Source organism: Polypterus senegalus, chromosome 8, assembly GCF_016835505.1.
Source record: "Polypterus senegalus isolate Bchr_013 chromosome 8, ASM1683550v1, whole genome shotgun sequence".
In the NCBI taxonomy this organism is placed as follows: Eukaryota; Metazoa; Chordata; class Cladistia; order Polypteriformes; family Polypteridae; genus Polypterus; species Polypterus senegalus.
Window position 1 is genome coordinate 43,049,126 of NC_053161.1, and position 24,507 is coordinate 43,073,632.

At 36.5% G+C, this 24,507-nt stretch overlaps 1 protein-coding gene across 6 annotated transcripts in view; it reads right to left on the bottom strand.

Moving 5' to 3' along the window:
- Nucleotides 1-24,507, bottom strand: part of magi2a (membrane associated guanylate kinase, WW and PDZ domain containing 2a) — a 1,205,404-nt gene that overhangs the window by 339,913 nt on the left and 840,984 nt on the right. For all 6 annotated transcript variants that reach the window (XM_039761046.1, XM_039761045.1, XM_039761048.1 and 3 more), the window contains exon 4: nucleotides 14,826-15,041. In XM_039761046.1, coding sequence (XP_039616980.1) covers nucleotides 14,826-15,041 — 216 coding nt within the window. The remainder of the gene's footprint in view (nucleotides 1-14,825; nucleotides 15,042-24,507) is intronic.

Here is a 24,507-nt window from a genome sequence, read left to right on the forward strand (position 1 = left end):
ACAGGAGCATGTAAATTGAAAATAATAGTGTGCCCAGAATAAATCCTTGTGGTATCCCATATATAGAATATCATAGATCCTTGAGCTACAATCACCATAACTAACAAAAAAAAAAATTCCTGCTTGTTAAATAAGACTAAAACCAATTTAGAACATTACCAGAGAGATGCATGCATTGGCTAAGGCGAGTAATAAGAATGTTGTGTTCAAGTCGAATACAATGAGAACAGATATATTGCCTGTGTCAGTATTAACTTGCTGGCTATTAACTACTTTAACCAATTACATTTTTGTACTGTAGTTTGGTATAAAACCTGACTGAAACTTATTGAGAATTCAAGTAATCATTTAACTGACTAAAAACTGAATTTTACTAAAAAAGGCAGTATTTTGTGGAATGTGGCACTACAGTGAGCTCGATAGAGAGCAAAGCTATTGGCCTTTGAGAGATACATTATATTACATTTAATATTATTTATTTTGTGAATAAAGAGTGCTGCAAAAGCTTTGCATGTTTCGCTTGTGGTTTTCAGGAGGAAATATGCTGACTGAGTTAGGTTTAGAAGATGATTGATAGTAGTAAATAAAACTCTTGGACTTCCTGCATTTTTATTTAGAATTTTAGAAAAATAGGACTGTCTCTCTAGTCGAACTGCTAGTCAGTAATGTGCTCCTTCAATATTTCACAATGAAATGTTCATTTAGTTTTCCTCCATTTATGCTCAGCCTTGCGGCATGTCCTCTTATGTGTAGACAGAGCATGAGTCTTCCAAGGTACTTTGGTATTGGTGGATCAATTGCAGCTTTCACCTTAGCATATAAAATTGTCCACCTCAATGATTACATTACTGGCTGTATTAAGACGAGTAATACACTTAGACTGGTCACACATAATATTAGCCAACCTAGAAGCTACTGTGGCATCAAAATAATGTTTTCTAATTATATTCTGCTTTTTAGTTCTAGTCACCAATATTTCTGCATCAAATAAAATACAGTACTGGTCAGATATACTGATATCTGTAACCTGCCTCATGTTAACATCTAACCCTTTATGAAATTACTAAATCCAGCATGTGTCCTCCCTTATGTGTATCATGTCTGACACGCAGGCTAAGGTCAAAAGAATGCAGTAAATTGATAAAATTCTCTTGCTTTGGGGTCAGACTTGTTATCAATATGAAAGCTGAAGTCACCACCATTAGGAACCTATCATAATTTGATATTATTATAGATACTAAATCTGAAAATTAACCGATAAAAGATGCACTATATTTAGGAGGCTGAATAATGGTTGATACTACAGATTGCGACACTCCAAAGTACCAAAACTGGCATCTTTACAGCTTAAATGGCTCAAAAAAAATACTCACTAGACTGCCGCTCGTTTTACCTTGGCGAACAAAGTGAACAAAATTATAATTTGGAGGTACTGCTTCAATTAACACCATCACTACTAAGCCACATTTCACTCAATGTTAGAAAGTCTATATTCCTATCAATTAAACAGATTGTTAATGTAAAAATCAGCATTTAACAAGTTCCTACTCTGTAGCTCCGTGGCTAGTGTGTAGAACATTATAGATACTTTTAAAAGTAGTGTACAAAACATTTCTTTAAGACAAATACTTTTTTTGGCAGAACAGTGACACAGTGGTTAGCGCTTTGGTTGAATGACTCCAGAAGATTGGTTTTGAATACCAAACAAGACAATGCCTGTGTAGAGTAGATATGGCCTCTGTGTGCATTTGTGGGTTTTTCTCCAGTTACTCTGGTTTTCCTTCCACATCCCAAAATTGTGACGTTAGAATAAATGGTGGCTTGAAACTGAAACAAATGAGACAAAATGAGTGTGCTTTGTGATAGATTACCCATCCTTTCAAGTTTGTTTCTTGGCATCTACCCAGCGATGTTAAGGCTCTGGCAGTCTGTGGTCATTAGTTGGATTAAACAGGTATAGAACTGGTCTTATGGTATGGATGTAAGAATTTTATACAACTGCAAGCACAAATAAATGAGCTTTTCTTCTGTCTTATTCAAATAAACTTGTCATATTCAGTTCATACATTGAAAACTATACAGTATACAGAAATGTAAAATGAATTTCATTACTAGAACATTTTATTTATTAAGTCTAGAGCAAAAACTCATGGCATGCCTTTAGCGTTTCCAAAGTTACATTTTTGTTTTATATAGGATTGTTAGAGACTTTTGACTGATAAAGAAAGTCAGCTCTTGTCAGAAAAAACACAGGACAAAGATGAAAAGCCATAGTTTAAATTTTTACTCAACTGGCTTTCCCCCAAAAAAACTTTCACCAGATTTCACAAAACACTCTACATACGCTGGTACTTAAAGTGAACTTACATCTGTCTTTTTAAGAACAACTCAAACAACAACTGCCTAAGGATTTTAACTTGAAAGAATGCTTGTTGAGACTTAAAACGTGAAAGTAAGTGGCACTTGACAGTATGTTTACCAATGTCTTTTAATAATATTCTCTCCTTACCAAATTTTCAGCTTTGACATGTTATGTTTCTTGTTATGATTTGATCCATCCATCTATAGGGTGGTCCAGATCTAATTATGAAACTTTCCTTACGCTATAACTTCATCACCCAAAAAATTCCGGACCATCGTGAAGTGTATGAACTGACGACAAGAAGAATGCCTTCGCGCCGAACTGGAATTGTCCCCACATAAATCAAAGTCATCCAGACGATCTGGATCTGCATAATTAGATCTGGACCACCCTGTACATATGCATCAATTTCCTAATCTACTTATTCAGTTGAGGTTTGTATTACTTAGGCATACAAATAATTACTCACACTGCTCCAAATTAACTTATTGTGCACATCATTGGAATGTGAGAGGAAAACTGAGAAACCTATGAAGATATGGGTGGAAAGTGCAAAGTTCACACAGAGGCACACTAGCCACTGTGACACCATGTTGCACAGTTTGACACTACCGTATGTATAATAATAACCTTTGTAAGACTATTTTTTAGAAGAACTAAGCAATAAAATGTTTTGGAATTATGAAGTAGTTACATAATGAGACATATGAGAAATGCACATATTATTTTGGAATGTGTGGTACTTCTGAAAAATTCTTTTTTTTTTCTTTATTTGTCCTTCTGCTGATGCAATGTTATAATAATGTTGCTGTTAACGGTTGGGTCTGGGGAGCAGAGTCGGTGCTAGAGGGACCGCAGAGTCCAAGAAACAAAAATAAATCATAGTAAGCAATACGACCCTGAAACACAGCAGATTTATGTGGATTTGGCAGGAAAAAGACTTGTCGAAGACATGCATGTGTGCAAATGCGGTTAAACAGAAGGTATTTTCACAACAGAATGACTGATAGGAACCCTTTCCATGGCATCTTTTAAGTCAATCATCCTCCCACAAAATGTACTGTAGTGCCATTACTTATTTGTGGTGGGAAAGCAGCTAAAGCTAATGTCACATTATGTGATTTCTTGTCCTTGGGTATGTCAGACTTGCTGACTGCTACTGTTGGCATTGTTGCCTGACTGTGTCAATTAACATGGCTAAAAATCACTGGGCATGTCAAATTTACGGACTCCCTGCAAATCTTCCAACACAGTCTTGCTTTCCCATTTTTGTCACTGCTGCCTGATGGAGCCAAGAAGGTTTACGATGAGTTCATTAACAACCTTGGCTGTTTCCATCATCATGCTACGTAGAACACAACACATCAGACAGATGAACTTCTCTTCTCTTTGTGAGGTACAAAATATCTGCACCCCTTATTCCTCATCACTGCATTATGCATTGTTCTTCTGGATGATCAATTATTGATGATCAGTTCTTATGCACAGAGAGCCCCCTCCTATGACTAAAGACAAAATCAAATCTGTTTAAAGATTTTATTGGAGCAAGTCAGAGACTAGTTGGAATGAGTCGCAGGGTATGTCACATTAGCTTCACAGATGTGCACCATTGACTCAGTCTCATGCTCTAAGATTATGCAAGTGAAGGTTATGACCGAAAATTACCGGAAAGTCGGGTATTGTAACAAAGCCTTTAGGGACTTTTCTTTCAATGTTGGGATGGCAAATCCAGACCCATGTGTAATGAAAAAACTTTAGAGGTTATTAAAATGATGATGCTGAGTTGTTAAGTGCAAGGGTGCTACTTAAAGAAATATGTAGAAAAGTCTGAACAAAAATAGAAAACTAAGTGCTATGTTGAGGTCACAGCCGATTAGTGCAGCCGAAACTTCAAGTCCTAATCTTTTAATTTGATCCAACTCAAACACTGAAATCAGACTGAATGTTTCTTTTGTTGCATCCAAGTATGGTCACTCTTATGATACAGATCACAACTCATATTTAAGCTTATCGCATCCTGACACAGAATGTAAATAAAACATCATACCTTCAGTAGGTAAGCATGTGTGGAAAAAAATGCAAGGCAATCTCTGAGCTGCAGAAACAAGCTAATATAACTGTGCATAGAAACAAATTTCAAGTTATAAAATGCCTAAATTGCATCTTCAGTGAGTGTATGGCAAAGAATATTATAGTTGTAGGGGAGCTATTGAAAGAGCTGCCTCATATTTATGAGGAATGTGCCACAAGTTGTATTAAATTATAGACAGAATTCCTCTGGGGAGAATCTTGTACCTAAAAACTAGATGAGTACATAACTGGGTTTTGGAGAAAATGCTGTATGAGTAAAAGGAAGGAATTCAAATTACATCTGAAAGTTAAATGGAGTTTTGAAGACATATGTACAGGTATAAAAATCATGCTACAACTTCTGCACTCCACCACTTGAACTTGTGACTAAAAATACCACTGCATAGTGGAAATGAGACTCTTCAGATACTATGTAATTATGAAAATTGTTACTTAGAGTATAAGTGCATGATTGATGATACTCTCAAGTCATTCATTCTATTGTCTGATTTTTCTTGGTCTAATAAACTATTTAGATAGATAGATAGATAGATAGATAGATAGATAGATAGATAGATAGATAGATAGATAGATAGATAGATAGATAGATAGATACTTTATTAACCCCAAGGGGAAATTCACATAATCCAGCAGCAGTATACTGATACAAAAAAAAAAATTAAATTAAAGAGTAATAAAAATGCATGTAATAGCAGACAATAACTTTGAGTAATGTTAGCATTTACTCCCCTGGGTGGAATTGAAGAGTCGCATAGTGTGGGGGAGGAACGATCTCCTCAGTCTGTCAGTGGAGCAGGACAGTGAGAAAAGTCTGTCACTGAAGCTACTCCTCTGCCTGGAGATGACACTGTTCAGTGGATGCAGTGGATTCTTCATGATTGACAGGAGTTTGCTTAATGCCCGTCGCTCTGCCACAGATGTTAAACTGTCCAACTTCATTCCCACAATAGAGCCTGCCTTCCTAACAAGTTTGTCCAGGCGTGAGATGTCCTTCTTCTTTATGCTGCCTCCCCAGCAGACCACCGCTTAGAAGAGGGCAATCGCAACAACTGTCTGATAGAACATCTGCAGCATTTTATTGCAGATGTTGAAGGACGCCAACCTTCTAAGGAAGGTTTTGACATCATAGCATAGCACGAAAGAACAATGCTAAGGAAGAGAATGACTTCAGATAGCCATACTCAATGAAAAAAAGGTCAAAATCCAAGCCAAAAAAAGCAAAACACTCCAAAGAATAATTAATTAGTATTAAAAGGAAGAGGATAAAGACATTCTTTGGTTAAAGATATGTTCACTTGGAGTTTGTGTTCTTCGTACAGCTTTGCTTTTTCAGTGTATGTTTTACTTTAGTTACGAAAAGGGATTTCACTTAAAATACAAAATTCCTTTAATTCTAGATCTTTAAAAGCTTGTACAAAGGGTAACGCATGAAAGTTCACAACCTACTACAGCACAAAAGTAAAAATCAATTAAAGCAGGACTATGCACATTTTTTCTTCCATGTATACAGTACATGAAGATATTTATAAGACCATGAGTAACCAACACTATTTTGTGTTTCTAAGAATGACCTCTGAACATTTTAAAATCACTTCCATTTTTTGGGTCTGGTGCCTCCTGACTCACTGGTACAAGAAAACCCCCACATATGATATAACATTTCATTTGTCTTGATATCCAGTTATGCAAGACGTCATTGCTTTTTGGAGTTTCCACCTACTTTTCTTCGGCAAGACCCTAAAGCCACTCATTTCAATCCATATTTTTTGTAGGAAAATACCGTTATGATAAAGAGGGGTCAAAGTTATTACTCCTTTTCACAAAATTTTGAAAACGATGGGGAACGGTAACACAGGCCTGTGGAGAGGCATTTTATGCTGATTCGAGGTTGCTGATCACGAATATGGTAATATTTTGATATTTGATTCTTTACTGGTGGCCCCAACCCTCTGTTGAGAAGAAGGTTAAAAATGACAAGTTTCAAACATAAGCATGTCAGGTTTCTTTTTAAGACTAGTTCAAGGTCACTGATGATGAATATGATGTTATTTTTAATTTTTGATCCTTTAGGGATCTAGCCCTCTATGGACCTTGATCAGAAGGGGGAAAAATGACAAATTTCTAATACAATCAAGAATATTTGGACTTTAAATATTTAAAATGAAGCACACAATTTAATATGTCAAGTATCTAATGCACCTATTCTTGTTTATTATGTACTTCTGCCTCATGCAGTAAATCATTACATTTCTTATGAACACCCTGATTTAGGGTGTTTTTTAGCTGTGTTCACATAAAATACAAAATGCACCTACTGTAAATCTCTCTCAATGAAATGGATTTAGTGGAAATTTGGTACCATTATTCATCAAAGAAATTTTAAAGAAAGCTAATCTTTTTTAGGATGTCATGAATTGAATGTGGTTGTGCACATTTTTAAAATTTGAAAATCTCTCATTTAAAAGCATTGGGTAAATTTACAAAATTAGCTCTCATAAAACAGAAACATTCTAAGGAACCTCAATTACTGATTAATTCATTGTTTGAAATTTACTTTGACTGCGTGCAAGAGAATTGATGGAATCTATAACTTCTCATTGGGTATGTCTTTCAAAATGTTTATGTAAAAGAAATGTGAACTACTGTTTGCCATAGATCCTCCACAACCAACAACTAACAACAGTACTTCATTCAATGTAATTTAAACTGGGCTCAGTTTAAATTGTATAATGTTATTAAAAACATGTATTTGATGTACCCTACAAATGCTTGAAATTATATTCCATTATTATTGTAATTTTTAATGACTCATTGTTAAAAAATGTTTATAAAACAAAAAAAGGGACTGTTTTTGATTAGATAAATATAAATGCAAAAAGTTCCAACTATTAAAACAGTTAACTAAACCTCCAAATACATGTGAATTTTACACCAGGTATGCATCTTCTAATTATCTGCACTTGTGGAGGGTGTTCTTCATCTAAATATATGGAATTCTGAGGCCTTATGAGCCACACGTTCCACTACTTATACACCGCTGAATGAAGATGCTGTAAAGAGCTGCCTATATTAAGATCAGGCCTACTTAGGTTTTTACATACAAAAACATACATGGGGGACCCAAAATTTGGTCAATAGCATAGGAGGATTGTGTAGTTATCGACTATGTTGCTGGGATTCGTATGTCTATAGTCTGGTTAATCAGTCTGCCAAGTGGCATTTGTGTTCTGAGTTGATTGAGCACATATTCCTGACATGTGCGTGACTTGTTTATTTCTCCAAGGTTAATAAAACATGTCAGGTAATATCGAAAATCAAAACAACGACTGCATTTTTGCAAATCAATGGACTGTTAATAAAGAGTTTGTTCCCTGTGAACGGACTGTTATACAGCAACAACACACTGAACTGCTAAAGCATTAGGAAAAAAGTCAGGAAAAGTGACGCACACAAAACTGTATTTTACATGATGGCAATGCACCTGTACACACTGCGGCATCATGACACACATTGCGTTGTCAGTCAAAGAGTTTTGGACCAAGAACAATCTTGTTGTTGGTTTGTACTCACCCGATGTGACTTTTTTTCCCCTCAAAAAATAAAAATTTAGACAGAACAAATATTAGAGAGAAAATCACAGTAGGCTCTAGAGATAGTAATAAAGGATGGGTACAAGAAATGTTTCCAAGAATAGAAGACGCATTGGGACAAGTGTATCACATCTCAAGGGGAGTATTTAGATAGTAACTAAAATAGAATTTCTGTAAGTTGAATAACAGTGTTTTTGGTCCCTCCTCATATTTTCTGTTTTTCTCTACCTGTCTGTTTATCTGTATGTATGTACATGTATTTATACATTTTACCTAACACAGAAGATTAAGGTTGCACATTTGTGTTATATACACACATCAGTGATGAAATAAACGAAAATTCTATGCAACCCTGAGGATGTTGTTTTGAAATGTCATTGTAAATGATGCTGAAAAATAGATGGCATGAAGGATGAAGCTATTTTTTTATGGGCCATAAAACGAATATTAATAGCAAGGTTTAGGACAGCAGGAGCTCCTGCTGCAAATGCCACTATTATTACTTTTATGCAAGTCAGAGACAAGACAATGTAAAGAACTATTCAGAATACAAAAAAAAAACAGTTGCAGTAATCCTACAACATGTATATTATTATCACTGCCTGCATCTAGAAGAAATATTAAACATTTGAATGATGAGAGTACACACTTTATCTTTTATATTAATATCATAACATTCTCAAATTTACTTAATTCACTTCAAGATCATAGGAGGACAGAGTCTAACCCAGCAGCACTGAAGACAGAGCTTAAAACCACCCTGGGCAGGACACCAGTTCAACACAGTGTCCACTCATGCATATACCTCCTCTGACACACATACAATGAGTAATACACCAAATTTTTATACCACAGAGAATGCATATTAATTATCACCTTCTGTAAAATTTGTTGCTGTAAAATATTAGACATTTAGAGAACAGTCTAGGTTCTGGTGAAAAATGGAACTAATCTGAATATGTGAGGGGCAACTCCAAAGAACTGATTTTAAATAACAGGATAGACAGTGGTGATAAATTACAGTGTGGATGCTTCTGTTGTTGAATGTACTAATGAATCGTGGGTGTTAGGCAAACAAAAGTGCTTTGCACGTCATGCCAGTGCCTGGAATGGTGTTCTTATTGAAAATAATCTGTGTTTGAACTCAAATGATTTCAGCACTAAAAAGGTCAAAAGCTCTGTATATTGTGGAACATATTAAAGAGTTTTAGGACTGTGTCAGAGTGTATCTGAAAAAAGAAAAAGAAACTGAAAGGTCTTTTCAATCAGGACAGTCTGTCTAGGTGCATCCTGCATATATGTCTGCATAGATTTTCTCAAGCAGATCCAGTTTCTATACAGTACACATCTCAAAGAAGTGAATAATTGCGACTATTAGTGAGGGTAGGTGGGTGTGTACATGAACAGGCTCTGCAGCTGCTGTCCTATCCATGGATGGTTTCTGCCTTGTGCTTAGATCCTCTTGGATAGGTTCCTGCCCCTATGGCAATGCTTTAAAATAGAAAAAAAATCATAAAATGAATGAATAATTGCTGTAAGTCAATGCTGAAAAGTAAAAAGTATTCCAGCAGCTTCAGGCTCCATTTAAAAACTAGCACTGGACCATCATTGCACCACTGTACCATAAGGGAAAATTAATGTTAATAAAGCCTGTTCACTTTGAACAACTGGACTGTGCATGGCTGCATGGTGGTACAGTGGTTGTACAAGTCCTAGGTATTTGAATCTCATGCCCAGGGAGATGGGAGGTGAGAAGGGAGAGTAAATTCATGGTTGTGGTCAAGCCATTTCATTGGACAGACTGGGGTTCAAGACCTAAGACAGTCAGGCCCTGTAGAACAACTAGGATTTTTCTTTGTCTGTTCCTGTCATGATTCTGCTGGGACACTCCAGCTTTTATTCTTTCTTTGGGGGTTTTCACTTTTTATTTGTTAATTATGTTCCTTTTGATTGTTAATTGTTTTTCCTTTTCAGTTACGATTAGAATCAAAGGGAGTGGGGGTCCCCAATTCTGACTCATTCCCTATTGCTGCTTCTAATTACAGTATAGTCACTTGGGGGCAAATAAAGAAGAGAGCAGGCCTCAGTTCATTGCGGAGACACTGCCTAATTCAACTTTTCAAGCTTCTCTGCCCTTCTGGTCTTCAATTTTGGTGTGGTAAGTCAGGTCTCAAATTTCAAGTTATAGGATTTTTGGTTCTTGGATTTCAGGTTCAGATGTTGTAAGTTTAGTTTATTTCAGTTTCTGGTCTTTTTTTTTATTAAGAAAGTTCCAATCTTTGGCTTTTTTTCATTCTAAACAGCTTCTGTCCTATTTTTTCAGATTAATTACAGTTATTGGCATTAGTTTATGTAAATAGAAGTTAGTAATTTTCCTTTTTTCTCTAAGTGTTTAATTTCTGGTCTTACCTTTTGTTTAAATTGAATTTGTTTTTGGGGGTTTATTGTAGGTACATAGATAAATGGGCGTATGTATGGATGGACCTTTATTGTCCCAGTGAGAGTTAACATTATTTACAGAACATCAACAAATAAGTAGATATTATCACAATAACAACTACCCTCAAATGTACACCAGACTTACTAAAAAGAAAGAAACTTCTTGCTTCACTAACGATAAAAAGCAATCACAATTGTACAACAAGGTCATGCTTGCTTATACAACCTACAATGGGGTATTTCCCATCTGGGACTCCAAACCTTTTCAACCCTTTGTTTATCTTTATATCCTTGAAAACTGCAACAGTTAGAGACATAAAACACAAACATTCAGAGCTACAAATCTGTTTTTTTTCCCTAACACTCGTACCAAAATCTCAAATGAAGAAAATCAGATGTGTTTCTTATTTCATTTTTGATTAGTAACAAAGTAATCCACCACTGCATTTTTATTCCAAGACTCAAGAGTGGTCCATTAGACTTACTATAACTTCAGCAAGTGTAGCCCTAAACCTATCTGTAATGTCTCTTGACTTCAGTTATTGGCTAGAGGCCCATCTTCAAAAGTTTGCAGCCAACTAACAGCAACTAGAAATGGAAATGGAACAGAGTAACTTAATGGTTTGAAAGCAAGATGCTGCTTAAACCACACAAAGATACTACTCTCCACCTTGCATTTTTTAACTTGCACTGCGCTTTTATTGCTCTTTAATTAGTATTGTTTTTATCAGTATGCTGCTGCTGGAGTATCTATCTATCTATCTATCTATCTATCTAAATGAATACAAGGAAGTGCCATAGGTTAGATTCATTACATTCCTGCATTGTTAGAACTGTTTTCCATGACAACTGTGCTAACATTGATCAATAATGTACCCTTAGCAGAGGTCAAGTTGTGAACTTTGTCATGCATTTGCGAGTAGGTGGCATTTAAAGGGCTTGCGCAGTGCCAATAATTTCATCGCTGTGGCACTGTTATTCATATCATGTTCTTCTTCATGTACAGACCAAAATCTCTGAGTGTTGATGATCCATGATGTCACTTTTGGTTCCACCTCTCAATCCCACCTCATCTGGTCATCTCCTAACTTGACACTGTAGAGCACAGGTGTCAAATTCCGGGCCTGGAGGGCCACAGTGGCTGCTGCTGGTTTTCATTCTGACATTTCCTAATTAGTTACCATTTTTCACTGCTATTTACCTTTTTTTCCCTTCATTTTAATAGCCCTGTTTTTAAGGATTCAGTGGCCTGAATTGATTGTTTTCTTCATTAAATAGCAGCCAAACAGAAATGAGATGTGATACAAGCCAACAGATGACCAGCTAAAGTGGGGCTTCAGACTCCTGCTAATTTCACTCCAACCAGTTCCTTAATGAGAAGCCAATTCTACCTGTTCATCAAACAATTTACTTAATGCCACGGCTTGTTGCTATTCTCATTCTGCCACAGCAGAATTTTCCAAAACTGTTGATTTTCTGTTTTTTCTAATTACACTGTCCAGATTTTTGGTGACCTCGAAGATCAACCTTACTGAGACCCTCACCTTTCTTTATATTCAGATAATGTGGTTAGCTGGTGATGTGGTTGCTTGTTTTGTGTCTCATTAATGTTTAGCTCCTCATTAAGGAAAAAGAAAGAACTAAGGGGTCTGAGTCAGGTTAATTAAAACAAAGGCAAAAGAAGTTAATTAGCTCCAAAAATGGTCACTAATGAAGAAGACGGTTAGAATGAAAACCTACAGCCCCTGTGGCCCTCCGGGACTGGAGTTTGAAACCCCTGTCGTAGAGTCAATTAACATATGAACTCAAATTTGAAAAGGGATAACTGCCTTGTTCAATTTGCAAAAACACATTTGCAATTTTCTCTACAATATACAGAGATCACCGGCTGATGCCCCAAATTCTTTTCCTGACTATTGTCTGTTCTTTTACAAGTGAACTGGCTGGCCAAGGAGCTAATCTGCCAATACCAAAGTCACATGTTCATTCGCAAACAAAGGCTTGCTCACTTTGTGACCCCAAGAAAAGTATCTACGCTGCCTGAACTGTGAGTGTATACATGAATAACTATATAAAAATAGCTTTGTAGTTTATAAAAAAAAGCACTCAGGATGATAATCAACACATGAAAGGCACCTCAAAAAATAAAGCCTGTATGATTGATAACTTTATTTTGCATTTACTTAAAAAGTAGCCAAATGTGTTTTTACTAGTGATGTAGATTGCAAACACATGCTACTTTCCATTTAGCAGAATCTATACATATAAAAGGCAAAGCCCTCACTGACTCATCACTAATTCTCCTACTTTCCATATAGGTGGGAAGCTGAAATTCCTTGCAGTGTTCTTACAAAAGTTAGGTATGTTTCATGTCAACTCCCAAGGGTGGCAAATTTGTGTACCTCCTCAACTGTATATATAGATAGGGGAAACACCCCCCACCACCACCATTTCTACGGTTTCCAATATACGTAGGAAGCCGAAATTTCCCATGCTCATCCTTTACACCGTACTTACAAACATTAAGTGGGTTTCATTTCACGCCGTGCCCTGTAATGAACTTTTGAAAATAACATCTTCTTTTTGGCGGTTCTCACCATTATGCTGTAAGGAACTTTCGAATCTGACCTCTCCTTTTGGTGTTTTTATTCCTTATTTCCGTTAACAGAGGATTTATTTCACAGCAGAGATGCATAAGGGCCGTCCCCAGTCCCCCTTCCTTTTTCTGCACGGCTGCTGTCCACGCACCTACCATATGGTTGGCTCCCTGCCTATATACATTAACGACATTAAACATTCATGTGCCTCCTCACTCGCTTCCTTACTTTCCTCAGCTCTTCATCATGCTCACTGCTCCCTTCTTCTTTACTCCACCGCTTCAAGGGTGGAAGGACTGCTCATTCTTCTTTCAGGCTACCTCTGAACATCACCCATACTGATTCTAATTCAAACGCCTCCAATTTACAGTAAGGGTCTACTTTGCTATGACAATAAATAAGTCACAGGGCCAGATTCTAAAAAAGCTTGGCATTGTCTTGACACAAGATTGCTTATCACATGGCCAACTGTACACTGCACACTCAAGAATAAGCTCAGCAGACAGCTTGGTCATTTTACAACCTGAGGGCGGAACTGCAAACGTTGTTTACAAAGAGATCCTTACATCCTAAAAATGTGCATTTCTCATACACAACATTTACAATCATAAATTAAACTCTTTACAGTCATCAAATTCACTCTCAATACTAAAATAAGCCTACGACAATTACATTATGTTATGTTATTTTTAAAATGTTTCCTTTTCTTTTTCATAACTTCTTTAACACACTTCTTCTCTGCTGCGAAGCACGGGTATTCTGCTAGTAATTAATAAGTTTCATCCCAAACAGCTTGCAAATTTAAAATGGAGTCCATTTTCATACCTGCTCAGTTCAATTTAATATTAGAGGAAAGGAGCCTATCCTGTAAGCAGCGGTTTAAAAGCAGGCTACCAGACCACTATTTATCCACTTAAACTTAAGTTATGCAGGGCCAGCTTAGAGCTACCATTTAACCTGACACACATGTTTGGAATGAGAGAGGAACATTTCAGAAACAGGGAGAATGTCTAGATTATGCACAGACCCAAAACCGGACACAGGGTTTACATCCATTCTCCGGGAGATGTGAGGCACCAGCACTATAAGCACAATGGTACTCTGCAAGATTAGCTACAAAAGCCATCTATCCAAAGTTAACATATATTATTTTGAACAATGTGATTTTCCTTGGGCTTGCCATCATACTATCTAATGGCAATGCCTGTTTCTCAGCAAATTGTTTCTAGAGGTGGTCCAGCACAAATAAATAAAATTCATAACTTTAGCAGACAAAGTGCTTATTATTTTATTAAATACCTACTTAGGCATTCTGGTGTTTGCAAAGAAATAAGATGCTGATGACTTTGTTACTTGATTGGCCATTGTGATGGCTGACTTCACCTACAATGTGTAAGTAAATTAGCCTTTTAAATTACAATCTACAAACCAGAGCCATGAATACTAAATTAAAATGACCACTTGGTAACTCACAGTTGAACTCTTCATTAAAATGACATTTCTAGTAGGTGCCATTAAACTCTTTCATTTAAAGTCCACCTGGGGCCAGCAAATAAAAGACTACTGCTAATTTTGTATAATTAGCAAGTCAAGATGGTGGGGATGCCTAATGAGTCTGAGCTTAAATAACAAGGTCGTACATTACACTGCTACGTGAGAACCTGCGTGAATCACATCTCGGGCCAGTGTTCTGAATTGCATTGCACCCATAAAGTAAAGGAAAAAGATGATAGAAAGAAGGCTGACCTGGAGTTATTGCTACACTGTTGCCATTGACAACTGGCCTCTCCTCTTCTTCCTCTTCTGGGGGGTCGATGCCAGCTTTCTCCATATTACTAACTGACTTATTTCTTTTTCGTTTTCCTTCTGCACTTGGTCTGGCACCTGGAAGGATCTGGTCTGTCACATTTAGCTGCAATGGGGTAGGTTCAGCTGGCGGCTTGGGAGTGCCGTAATAGTTATCTGTGAAAAATACAAAATGAAAAAGAATTAATGATCAGCTCAAGCATTGAATATTGTATATAAAGAGTAGGCTCTTATATAAATGAGGCAAGATTAATTAAACAAAACATTCTCAGAACTTAATTTAAATGATTGTTGAGGGAGACCCTAGCTTATCAAGGAAACACTGGGCAAAGGCTGAAACGGCCGTGGAAAGGGCATCAATCAAAATTGCACACACCCACACTCACTCACACTAAGGCCAGTTTAGAGATGGTAATTAACTTATACATCATTTAGGAAGTAAGAGGATTACTGTGAGTAAAACCAACACAGACACAGGGAGAAAGTGCAGAATCCACACAAGTAAAATTCATGTGTGAAATTTAAACCCAAGATGCAGGATCTGTAAAGCAGCAGTAGTAATCAGTACACTACCATAATACCCTTTATTAATTATCATTAGCAAATTATGAATATTTATTTTACTGTATATAGCATGACTATGCTTATTTCAATGTAGAGGAGATGTTAAGCATTTAGGGCACTGCTATAACTTTTTCCTCTAGACATACATTTCTGGACCACTGGCTGCCCAATTTAGCAATCGGCATCAGGCAAAGTACACCATGATGAAAATTAATTTCCATCATAGTAGGACATATATGACAACCCAAATCCACCCCTGTGTTCATTTAGTTGTATGGCACCTACCCTGGACTCTCTACTGAGGTATTTTCATGGAGCGACGTCAATTTATCTTAAGTCTAAAGTTTGATCCCTTTACTGTTTATTTTAGAACTTTTCTTCTGGCATGACCTTACTAAAATGGACTATACCATGCTTTATTAGGCTAAAACTCTGTCTGTCCATCCATTCGTGCTCTTTTCTTTCTAACCTACTTCATAAATTCAGGGTCATGGGGAGATGGAGCTTATCTCAGCAGCAGTGGGTGCAAGGCAAACACCATCCCTGGACAGGATGCTGCTCCACGACAGGGCAGACTCATGCATGCCCCCACACACATTCAAACACTGTGAATTTTCCATCATCATTTTACCCAACACAGGTGTCTTTGAGATCCACATCACCACAGGAAGAGTTTCAATTTCACTTTGGTAGGAATCAGACCAGGCTTTGGATGCAGGGCTCTGGAGGTGTAAGCTAGAAATTTTAACCACTGTGCCAGCTTTCGCAGGTTCAACTGACTCCTCTGTTTTCAAATGAAACACAGAAATTAGACCTTTTACAGGATTCAATCTTGTTTTCACTTGGACTACTGATGTCAATGAGCTCACAAAGTCTTCAATTTGACAACATCTTGTAAGCTTGTTTTCTCAGTAAAGTGCCCCATGACAAGATGATGTGATTAGAGTTATTGATGAAAAAGCCTTTTTTTCCTTCAATAGTCCTGGCTTATTTTTTTATAGATTATATTATCTGACCATGAAATGCAGATAACAATGTTTTAAAATTTGTTTGTTCATAACTTACTATATTATCACACAATATATGCAACAACAGACTGCCATGATGCAATCAGAAACAGTTAAAGAAATTGGTAAGAACTTCTGAAAGATTTGGGGTGGAATATTATTGGACAACACAAAAACCAAATATATTCACTTTAATGCAGTATACTTTTATTTTAACATCTGTTATGCAGGACTGGTGTTAATTAATTTTAACATCCCAATGTGCTGTTAAGCACACTTCAAGATAACACACTTTTAGGCAGCTAATTCTAACAAGCTTGGTGTCATTAGAATATTGTTTCTTTTCATGTCTTGCATTTAACTTCAGTGCAATTCTTTTAAATTGATTATATTTTTTGTGAGAATTGTGATGGACTGGTGTCCTCTCCTGGATTGTTGCTTCCCATTTAGCCCAGTGCTGCTGGGACAGACTCTGTCTCCCTCACAACTCAATTTTGGATTAAGTGGACTTGAGAATGTTATATCATGATATATTTTTGTTGCAAAGCAGTGCAATTTATTGATTTTTTATCATTCATGTTATATTTTAATCTGGCATTGGGTGTGCTAATAAGAATTTCACTGTGCTCTGTACTGCATATGTGAAAATATTGACTGACCTTATAAATTTATAATATTGCTCGAGTTCTCATGTTTCTGCCCATCTGCTTTGATTTTTCTTCAGGTCCAAATTTCTGGTTAATATTGAAAATCTACATATAATTATTTCCATTGTTTGACTAAGCAACATAATATGAATAAATATGCACTTATTCTGTTTGTCTTTAAAAAAATAAAAATAATAATTTTGCTATAGTTTAATGGTGAGTCAAAGTCGAGTATGTAGTTGATGTATGATCATTATCAGCCTGTTCTAGCAAATAAAAAGTTCCTCAGTTACCTTATGTCCAGATTAGTCACAGTAATCATGGAATTTCAAAAAAAACATTAAGACATACTCAAAAAAACAAACAAACATTTCAACTTTGTGCTTTTGACATTAGCCAACAGAGGGCACCTTACACCAGGACACAACTGATACAACCAAGTTTCAGGATCAGAAAATACACCATTTTCCAAAATCGCCTTCATAAACCAGGCTGTATTACTCCAAACAACATTATTCTACCCCAAGTGAGCTCTGTCCTTACTATGAAAGCAGTCTCCACTCCCAACTTGTCTGACTGAAGAGGAGAAACTTATTTTAAAGCTGGTCCCAGGACTGCTTCCTGTATGTCACAGACACACCCAGCAGCACTTTCAAGCAATACAGATTAGGGCAGTGAAGCCACCTCCCAAGAATTTCCTTCAGCAGCTTCAAAAACACTTTTCAAGCAGTTCTGTGTGAGCCCAGCATGGAGCAAAGCCAGAGGTGCCCAGTGTGCTTGTGGAACATATTGCCCTGGCAAGAAGTATTCGAAGTACTGTTCATCCATTATAATGGCTTCTCACCCAGGAAAGATACCATTAATGATCCCACAACTAGGGTCACCAGTCCTTACCCTCCTTTAGATGACATAACCTACAATCATCTAAATATCCACAGAGTATAAAATTGATAAATTTCACCTCAGGTGGCAAACAACATACTGTATAACAGATTTTACTTCATTATTTTTATTCAAAACAAAATAAGGCAACATAAATAATCTGTGTGAAAAAGGAAATTTACCCCAAGACTCAGGAATTTACAGAAATGTTTATAATAACTGAAAGCTTTAATTTTGTATACGTGTTTATCACATTCACATGACGTTAAGGCCCATTCCAAAACCTTGACTGGTTTCTTTTTCAGCCACTCAGGTGTGGATTTCTTGATGTGTTTGGGATCATTGACTTATTGCATTATCCTTTTTCTGCCAGTTTTGGCTGTCGGAGAGCTTTGGCCTCCTATTCTTCCCTGCAGCGTAGTTCATGCTGGATTCAATTTTAGGCATCTCAGTTGTGTGGCTGAAAATCTTCTCCAAATTATAATTTCTCCACCACTCTGCTTGACAGCGAGAGGTTGTAGTGGTAGGTATGCTGTATCTGGCTTTCATGGCATTGTGGATAACTACAAAAACAAATCCACCTTGGAATAGGCAGACCAGAAGAGATGTATCCAAACTCCTTTGCTTCTTTCAGATGGTAAGGATGATAAATCATATTATGTGATATCATCTACTGTTAAATTCTACTCTGTACTTCTTAAATTTTTATTTTTATATTGTACTGAGGATTTGTTCTGTTCTGTGTATTGTATTGTATTGTATTGTATTGACCTCCTTCTTTTTGACACCCACTGCAAGCCCAACCTACCTGGAAAGGGGTCTCTCTTTGAACTGCCTTTACCAAGGTTTCTTCCATTTTTTCCCTACAAGGGTTTTTTGGGAGTTTTTTCTTGTCTCCTTAGAGCGTCAAGGCTGGGGGGCTGTCAAGAGGCAGGGCCTGTTTTAAAGCCCATTACTGCACTTCTTGTGTGTTTTTGGGCTATACAAAAAATAAATTGTATTGTATGTAAAAGGGTGAGCCTAGGATTTGCTGTCATGATTTTACTGCAAAGATGATGCTTGCTCCTGTTTTGGCTTTTATAAAAGCTACATCTGTTCAGTCATTTTCTGATTTTTAAATCATGAACTATAACATATCTTGTTAAATACAGGGATGGGCAATGTCGGTCCTGGAGGGCCACAGTGGCTGAAGGCTTTCGTTTCCACTCAATTGCTTAATTAGAAACCAATCCTTGCCAATCTCAGACCTTATTTAATTTTATGGCCTGTCAGTCTGCAATGTTCCCATATTGTAGATTTTTTCCTTTCCAAAGATATCATCCAAATGATTTGAAGCCTATAACGGATAATTTTCCATCTGTCACATTTTTCTCTTAAATGTTTTATTAAACATAATCATGCATGATGAATCCACACAGATTGTTATTTGTTATTGTGGTAAAAGGTGACTGCAGACCCCTCAATGCAGCTTTTGCATGATTTGTAGTTTCTCAGAGCATTATTATATGGTCTGACTTTTAGGCACATTTTCTGGGATGCAGAGCCGTTCAACATTCTTTCCTCCTTCATGTAAAATTAAGGAATTAGACCTACATTTTTTTTTGTTGAGGCCTACATATTTTATAAACTTGAAAAAAACTTGGAAAAATATTTAAACTAATTATATACCCTATATCACTGAAAATGTTATGCAGTCATTACAAGTAGTAACAATTTTACTCTTTTTTTTTTTTAGAGTGGGTTATAAAGGGCAATCCTAAAAAAACTATTTTTTTGGTGTAAGATTGTTGCAGTGATTTGCTTCTCTGAGGTAAACCTTTCATTAGGAATACCTCTTTTTGCTGAATACTGAAGGAAGTCTCAAGTTAATAAGAGTTTTTTATTTATGACTAATGTTTCTAAGAATACAATTCTATTTCACTTTAAGAAACAGTATATTTATGTTCAATTTTCTGAACTAATTTTTCCCTTACAGAGATACATTTGAATCCATAAATGCAGCACTGGACACAAGGTACAAAGTTATCCACGGCAGAATATCAGTCCATGACAGGACAGAGAAATTCCCTTTCCTGCATGAGACATGGGCACAACTTAGCTATTAGCTAAGCCAATGAGCCTGATGGACTGAATAATCATCAGTCCATTATGTTTGGGGGCAGTAATATTCAGCATATGTGAATTACTCAACATCGCTTTGCTCTTGTGTGTCTTCTCTAAGATGGATGATTCTTTAGGCACACAACTCTTTCAAGTATGCTTTAAAGCCAGCACTTTCAAAAACATTTATTTTCTGTACTTTTAACATTTCTTCAACTCATTTTCTATCTCCAACTGCATTTCACGTTTTCTGGCTTAGAAAAGTGCAGGAGCCGTCCTACAAAGCTTAGCACTGCAGTACTTTAATCTGCTGACAAATTGCAGTCAGTCAAAAGATTACGCTCTGAGCACATTTTTTAATTGAAGAAGTAGCAAATATGCTGTGTATCTTTAAAAGGTTACTGTTTACTGGACTGACACATTCCCAATAATTTTGCCTCTTTCAATGCGTGGAAGGCTTCAAGATGAAGGAATCTGTTCATTTGTCAGTTTCCCCGAGCTTCTTACCTGCATCCTCAACTGGATGCTAAAAAGCTTCAATTTGAAGAATGTGAATTTTCAGTAAGATTATGTCTTCATAAAGCACCTTTTTATAGTGTTTAATAAAATGTGCTACTTAAATGCCCCATAAATGCATCCCTACAGAAAGTAGGACACCATTTTATTGTAATGGCTAACACTGCTGCCACACACATTGGTTTAGTTCAAAGCCCAGTTGCAATCTGTGTGGACTTTGCACATTTCTTCATGAATCTCTATCTCTCTCTAAGTGTTCTGATTTTTGACAATGTTTTAAGGACATGCACATTGTATTTATTTGTGTCTGAAATGTGACCTAGGAAGAGTGGTGTTTTCTGCTTGGACCTACTGCTGCCAGAATTTGCACAAGCTACCCTGTGATAACAGAAGACATAGATTTAGAGTAGGAATAAACACACAGATATTGGTTTAATTTTGTAATGCTCAATTTGTTTAGTGATGATCGCCTGCTGTTACTTGAAAACAAGAATGACACGCAACAACCTTGGTGTTTTCTCTTTTTTCTTTTTTAAATTGGCTGAGAAATTCATTGTTTGAACCACAAATCTTGCAGGAACAATACATTTTCACACATTTGAATGATACTCAACAGTGCTTTGTAAAGATATTTATGTTAGAGGGCAAGATGAAACACGTGAATACAGTAAAGAGAGACTAATAAAGAAATGTATGGACCCTATAACTAGGTTTTAAAAAGTAACGGTTTATGGACAAAACCCACAAGGATCTAATTTAAGGATCAAACTGTTTAAGTGAAAGGTCTTCTGACATGATCTGAAAAAGCCATCAATACCAAGGCAATAATTTAAGTGCACAGTTTCGATTTTAGCTGTTCTGACAAAAAAATGTTTATTCACACTGTGCAGTTGATAAAGGCAGTACAAGTCATGATCTCAACTAAATGCAAAACTCTCCTGAAATTTGTGCACTAAAGCTCATTTGTCAAGATGACCTACCACAAAATATTTTGCCATGTGTGCATACTGGTCTTTGATGAGAACCTTGAGAGTCATCCTCTAAATCTGGACAACCTCTATAACACAACAATGAAGTCAAACATTCAGGCAGTTATATTATGTGTTATTAAATATAGATTTTATTGTGTTTAGTGTTCTCTGGGCAAAACCATGTTTAAGCTCAAGGATTCCAACAAGAGTGTTCACAGGTAGGCCAGAAGAAATATGACAGCAATGTACAATCACATTATATCTACACAACACATCAGTGCAATGCATTGTAATGATCAAAATACCATTCACAGTCCCAGAGCGTTTCCGCTTCAAGTTCACCTGCAATGCACCCAATAAATTCAGCACATGTGGTGTTAATATTATACATTTTCGATTTATTCATTCAGCTCTTTTCCTCGTATATTTTACTAATTCCTCACACATTTTTAAATGTGGAAAATGGCAGTTGCAACATCACATTACAAGTCTTGTTGCCACAGGCATCCATCTTACCATACAGTCACGGCCATTTTAAACAAGGAAAATTAGTAGACAAAAGAAAAGAAAAAAACAAAAGCACACAGCCCAAAAGTGCACATAAACAGACAATGAATCTAACACATGCACAAAAAACTGTTTTAAATTGTTAAAGCGAACAATTTAATATTTTAAGATATGGTAGAGATACAATGAACTGCAGTATCATCATAGTTTGCCTGATTAACAATGACGTCAACATGCTATCCACTGAATCAAGCTGCAGACCTGCATGGTTAAGGTGCCACTTCTGTCTGATAGAAATGTCTGTAATGTTTTAAAACTTTATCATCACATTTGCAGTTCTGCTTTTATTAAGAATCCCTATTTTGCATTACTTTCTTTAAATAAATTATTTTCAGGATTTCAGAATTCAATACTCCAAATATCAGTAATCATTCCAAACAGGACTAATGGACTGAAGATAAACATGATCAGTTTAGTTAATTTTTTTCCTTTAGAGCACAATTTCTGTATTACTTTACTAATTAAACTTCATATTGCTGTTTGTGTTTTGTTCTCACTATAAAATAAACTTGCTGGGAATTAAATCATACGTAATGCAAGTACATAAAGAAATTGGACAATTCAGGTAGTTAACCGTGTAAAGTGTATTAAGAAAAAAAGAACTGTAACAAAGTTAAGTTGAAACATCACAAGAAGAGTTAATGATCACAAATTTACAGTATATGCTATTGTTTAATGTAGCTTGTGTACAAATGAGGCATCTTTTAGCATTCTTGCTTGTAACGGATGAACAGCTGAAATCAGTTTATCAAGCTATTACTTTGCCTGTTTCTTATTCTATCTACAGGGTGGTCCAGATCTAATTCTACAGATCCAGATCGTATGGATGACTTTGATTTATGCAGGGACGATTCTAGTTTGGCACAAAGGTGATTCTTCATGTCGTCAATTCACACACTTCTCGATGGTCCGGGATTTTTCGGGTAATTTTCTATGTAATAAACTTAATAAGTTATAGCATAATGAACATTGCATAATTAGATTTGGACCACCCTATAGTTACTTGTACCTATGGAACAGTGGCAAAAAGACTCCAGACCACATTTTGACACATTTAGAAAGTGGGTAGTGTTAGGTTGCACAGCTGGCAGCAGTTCTACTATTATTCATTGTAAGAGACAGACACTTATCTGCTGCCTTCTCTGTTTGCTGTAGCATCACTGTAATAATTCCCATACCCACATCTGCCATGAGTTTTGTTCATACTCTCTGTGAACAATTACCCCGCTTATTTTTCCTTTCCTCTTACTTTTTTGTCCTGATTGTTTGTAGTTTGCCAATAGTCTGCCAGAGCAGACCTTTGAGTAACATTTCATAGGGCACCTGCTAGCCTTCCCATGATGTAGCTTTGAGGTATGTCTTGCTACTGTTACACCACATCTCGTCTCTCTGTCACTGCAAAAAACATGGTGCAGCAGCACAACTTCAATTTTGCATGCCAGCTTTCTCCTGATCCCCAGGTGCAGTACCTCAAATCTTCATTACTTGAAATTATAAGTAAAGAATGGTGATGGGAATGCACTAAAAGCTCAGTGTAATTTATTTAAATAATTCCCCCTCTCCTGTTTGAATTTGAACAAATGCATAGCAATTGGAGGTCTCCAGCAGATATCAGATAAGCTGAGCAAACTTGTCAGACATGGCATTAACCCAAGCACTGAAAGTTCACCATGCAAAATTAAACATGTAAATATGCATAAAAACAAAAATGAACAAAGGCTATGGATAATAAAATAATCATTTGCAAAAAATGTTACCATTATTCTCATAGACCAAGAATGTTATTTTTAAAGAAGAGGGACCATGGAGTGGCATGACGTTTCACAGGCTCTGAAGCAAACAATCGCAACCTCTCCTTTTTGAACAAACATAGGAAAAATGTATTTTTACTGATTTTGAGTTTTGGGTGGAGACCATTAATGATAATGTAACATGTTCCTTCTGCTTCCAGCTAAAGCACTGTGGGAAGTCCGTTACAGTTCATCAGCTCTCTCTAACCTTTGTAAACAGAGCAACTGTTCACATTCACAAACAGAGACCTTGAGGCAACATATACATTACCGTAGCAGCAGTCAAAATCTCACACACATTTCATCATGCTGCGTGTTGAGAAAGCACCAGGCAGTGGCTGCACATATGAGTCTGCTCTAACTTGATCATAAATAAGGACACTTATTTTTGGTTTATGTGGTTTTCTTTATTACACACTGACAGGACCATGCTGGAGGCAGTACCTTCACCTCCTAAGCCTTGACTCTTAAATGGGCTGAGGCGTATTTATCGTCACACCTACTCTATGTCTTTTTCTTGTCAAGTGCAGATCTACTAGTTTCATTGATCTGAGTTGACCTACTAAATGAAGTGCTAT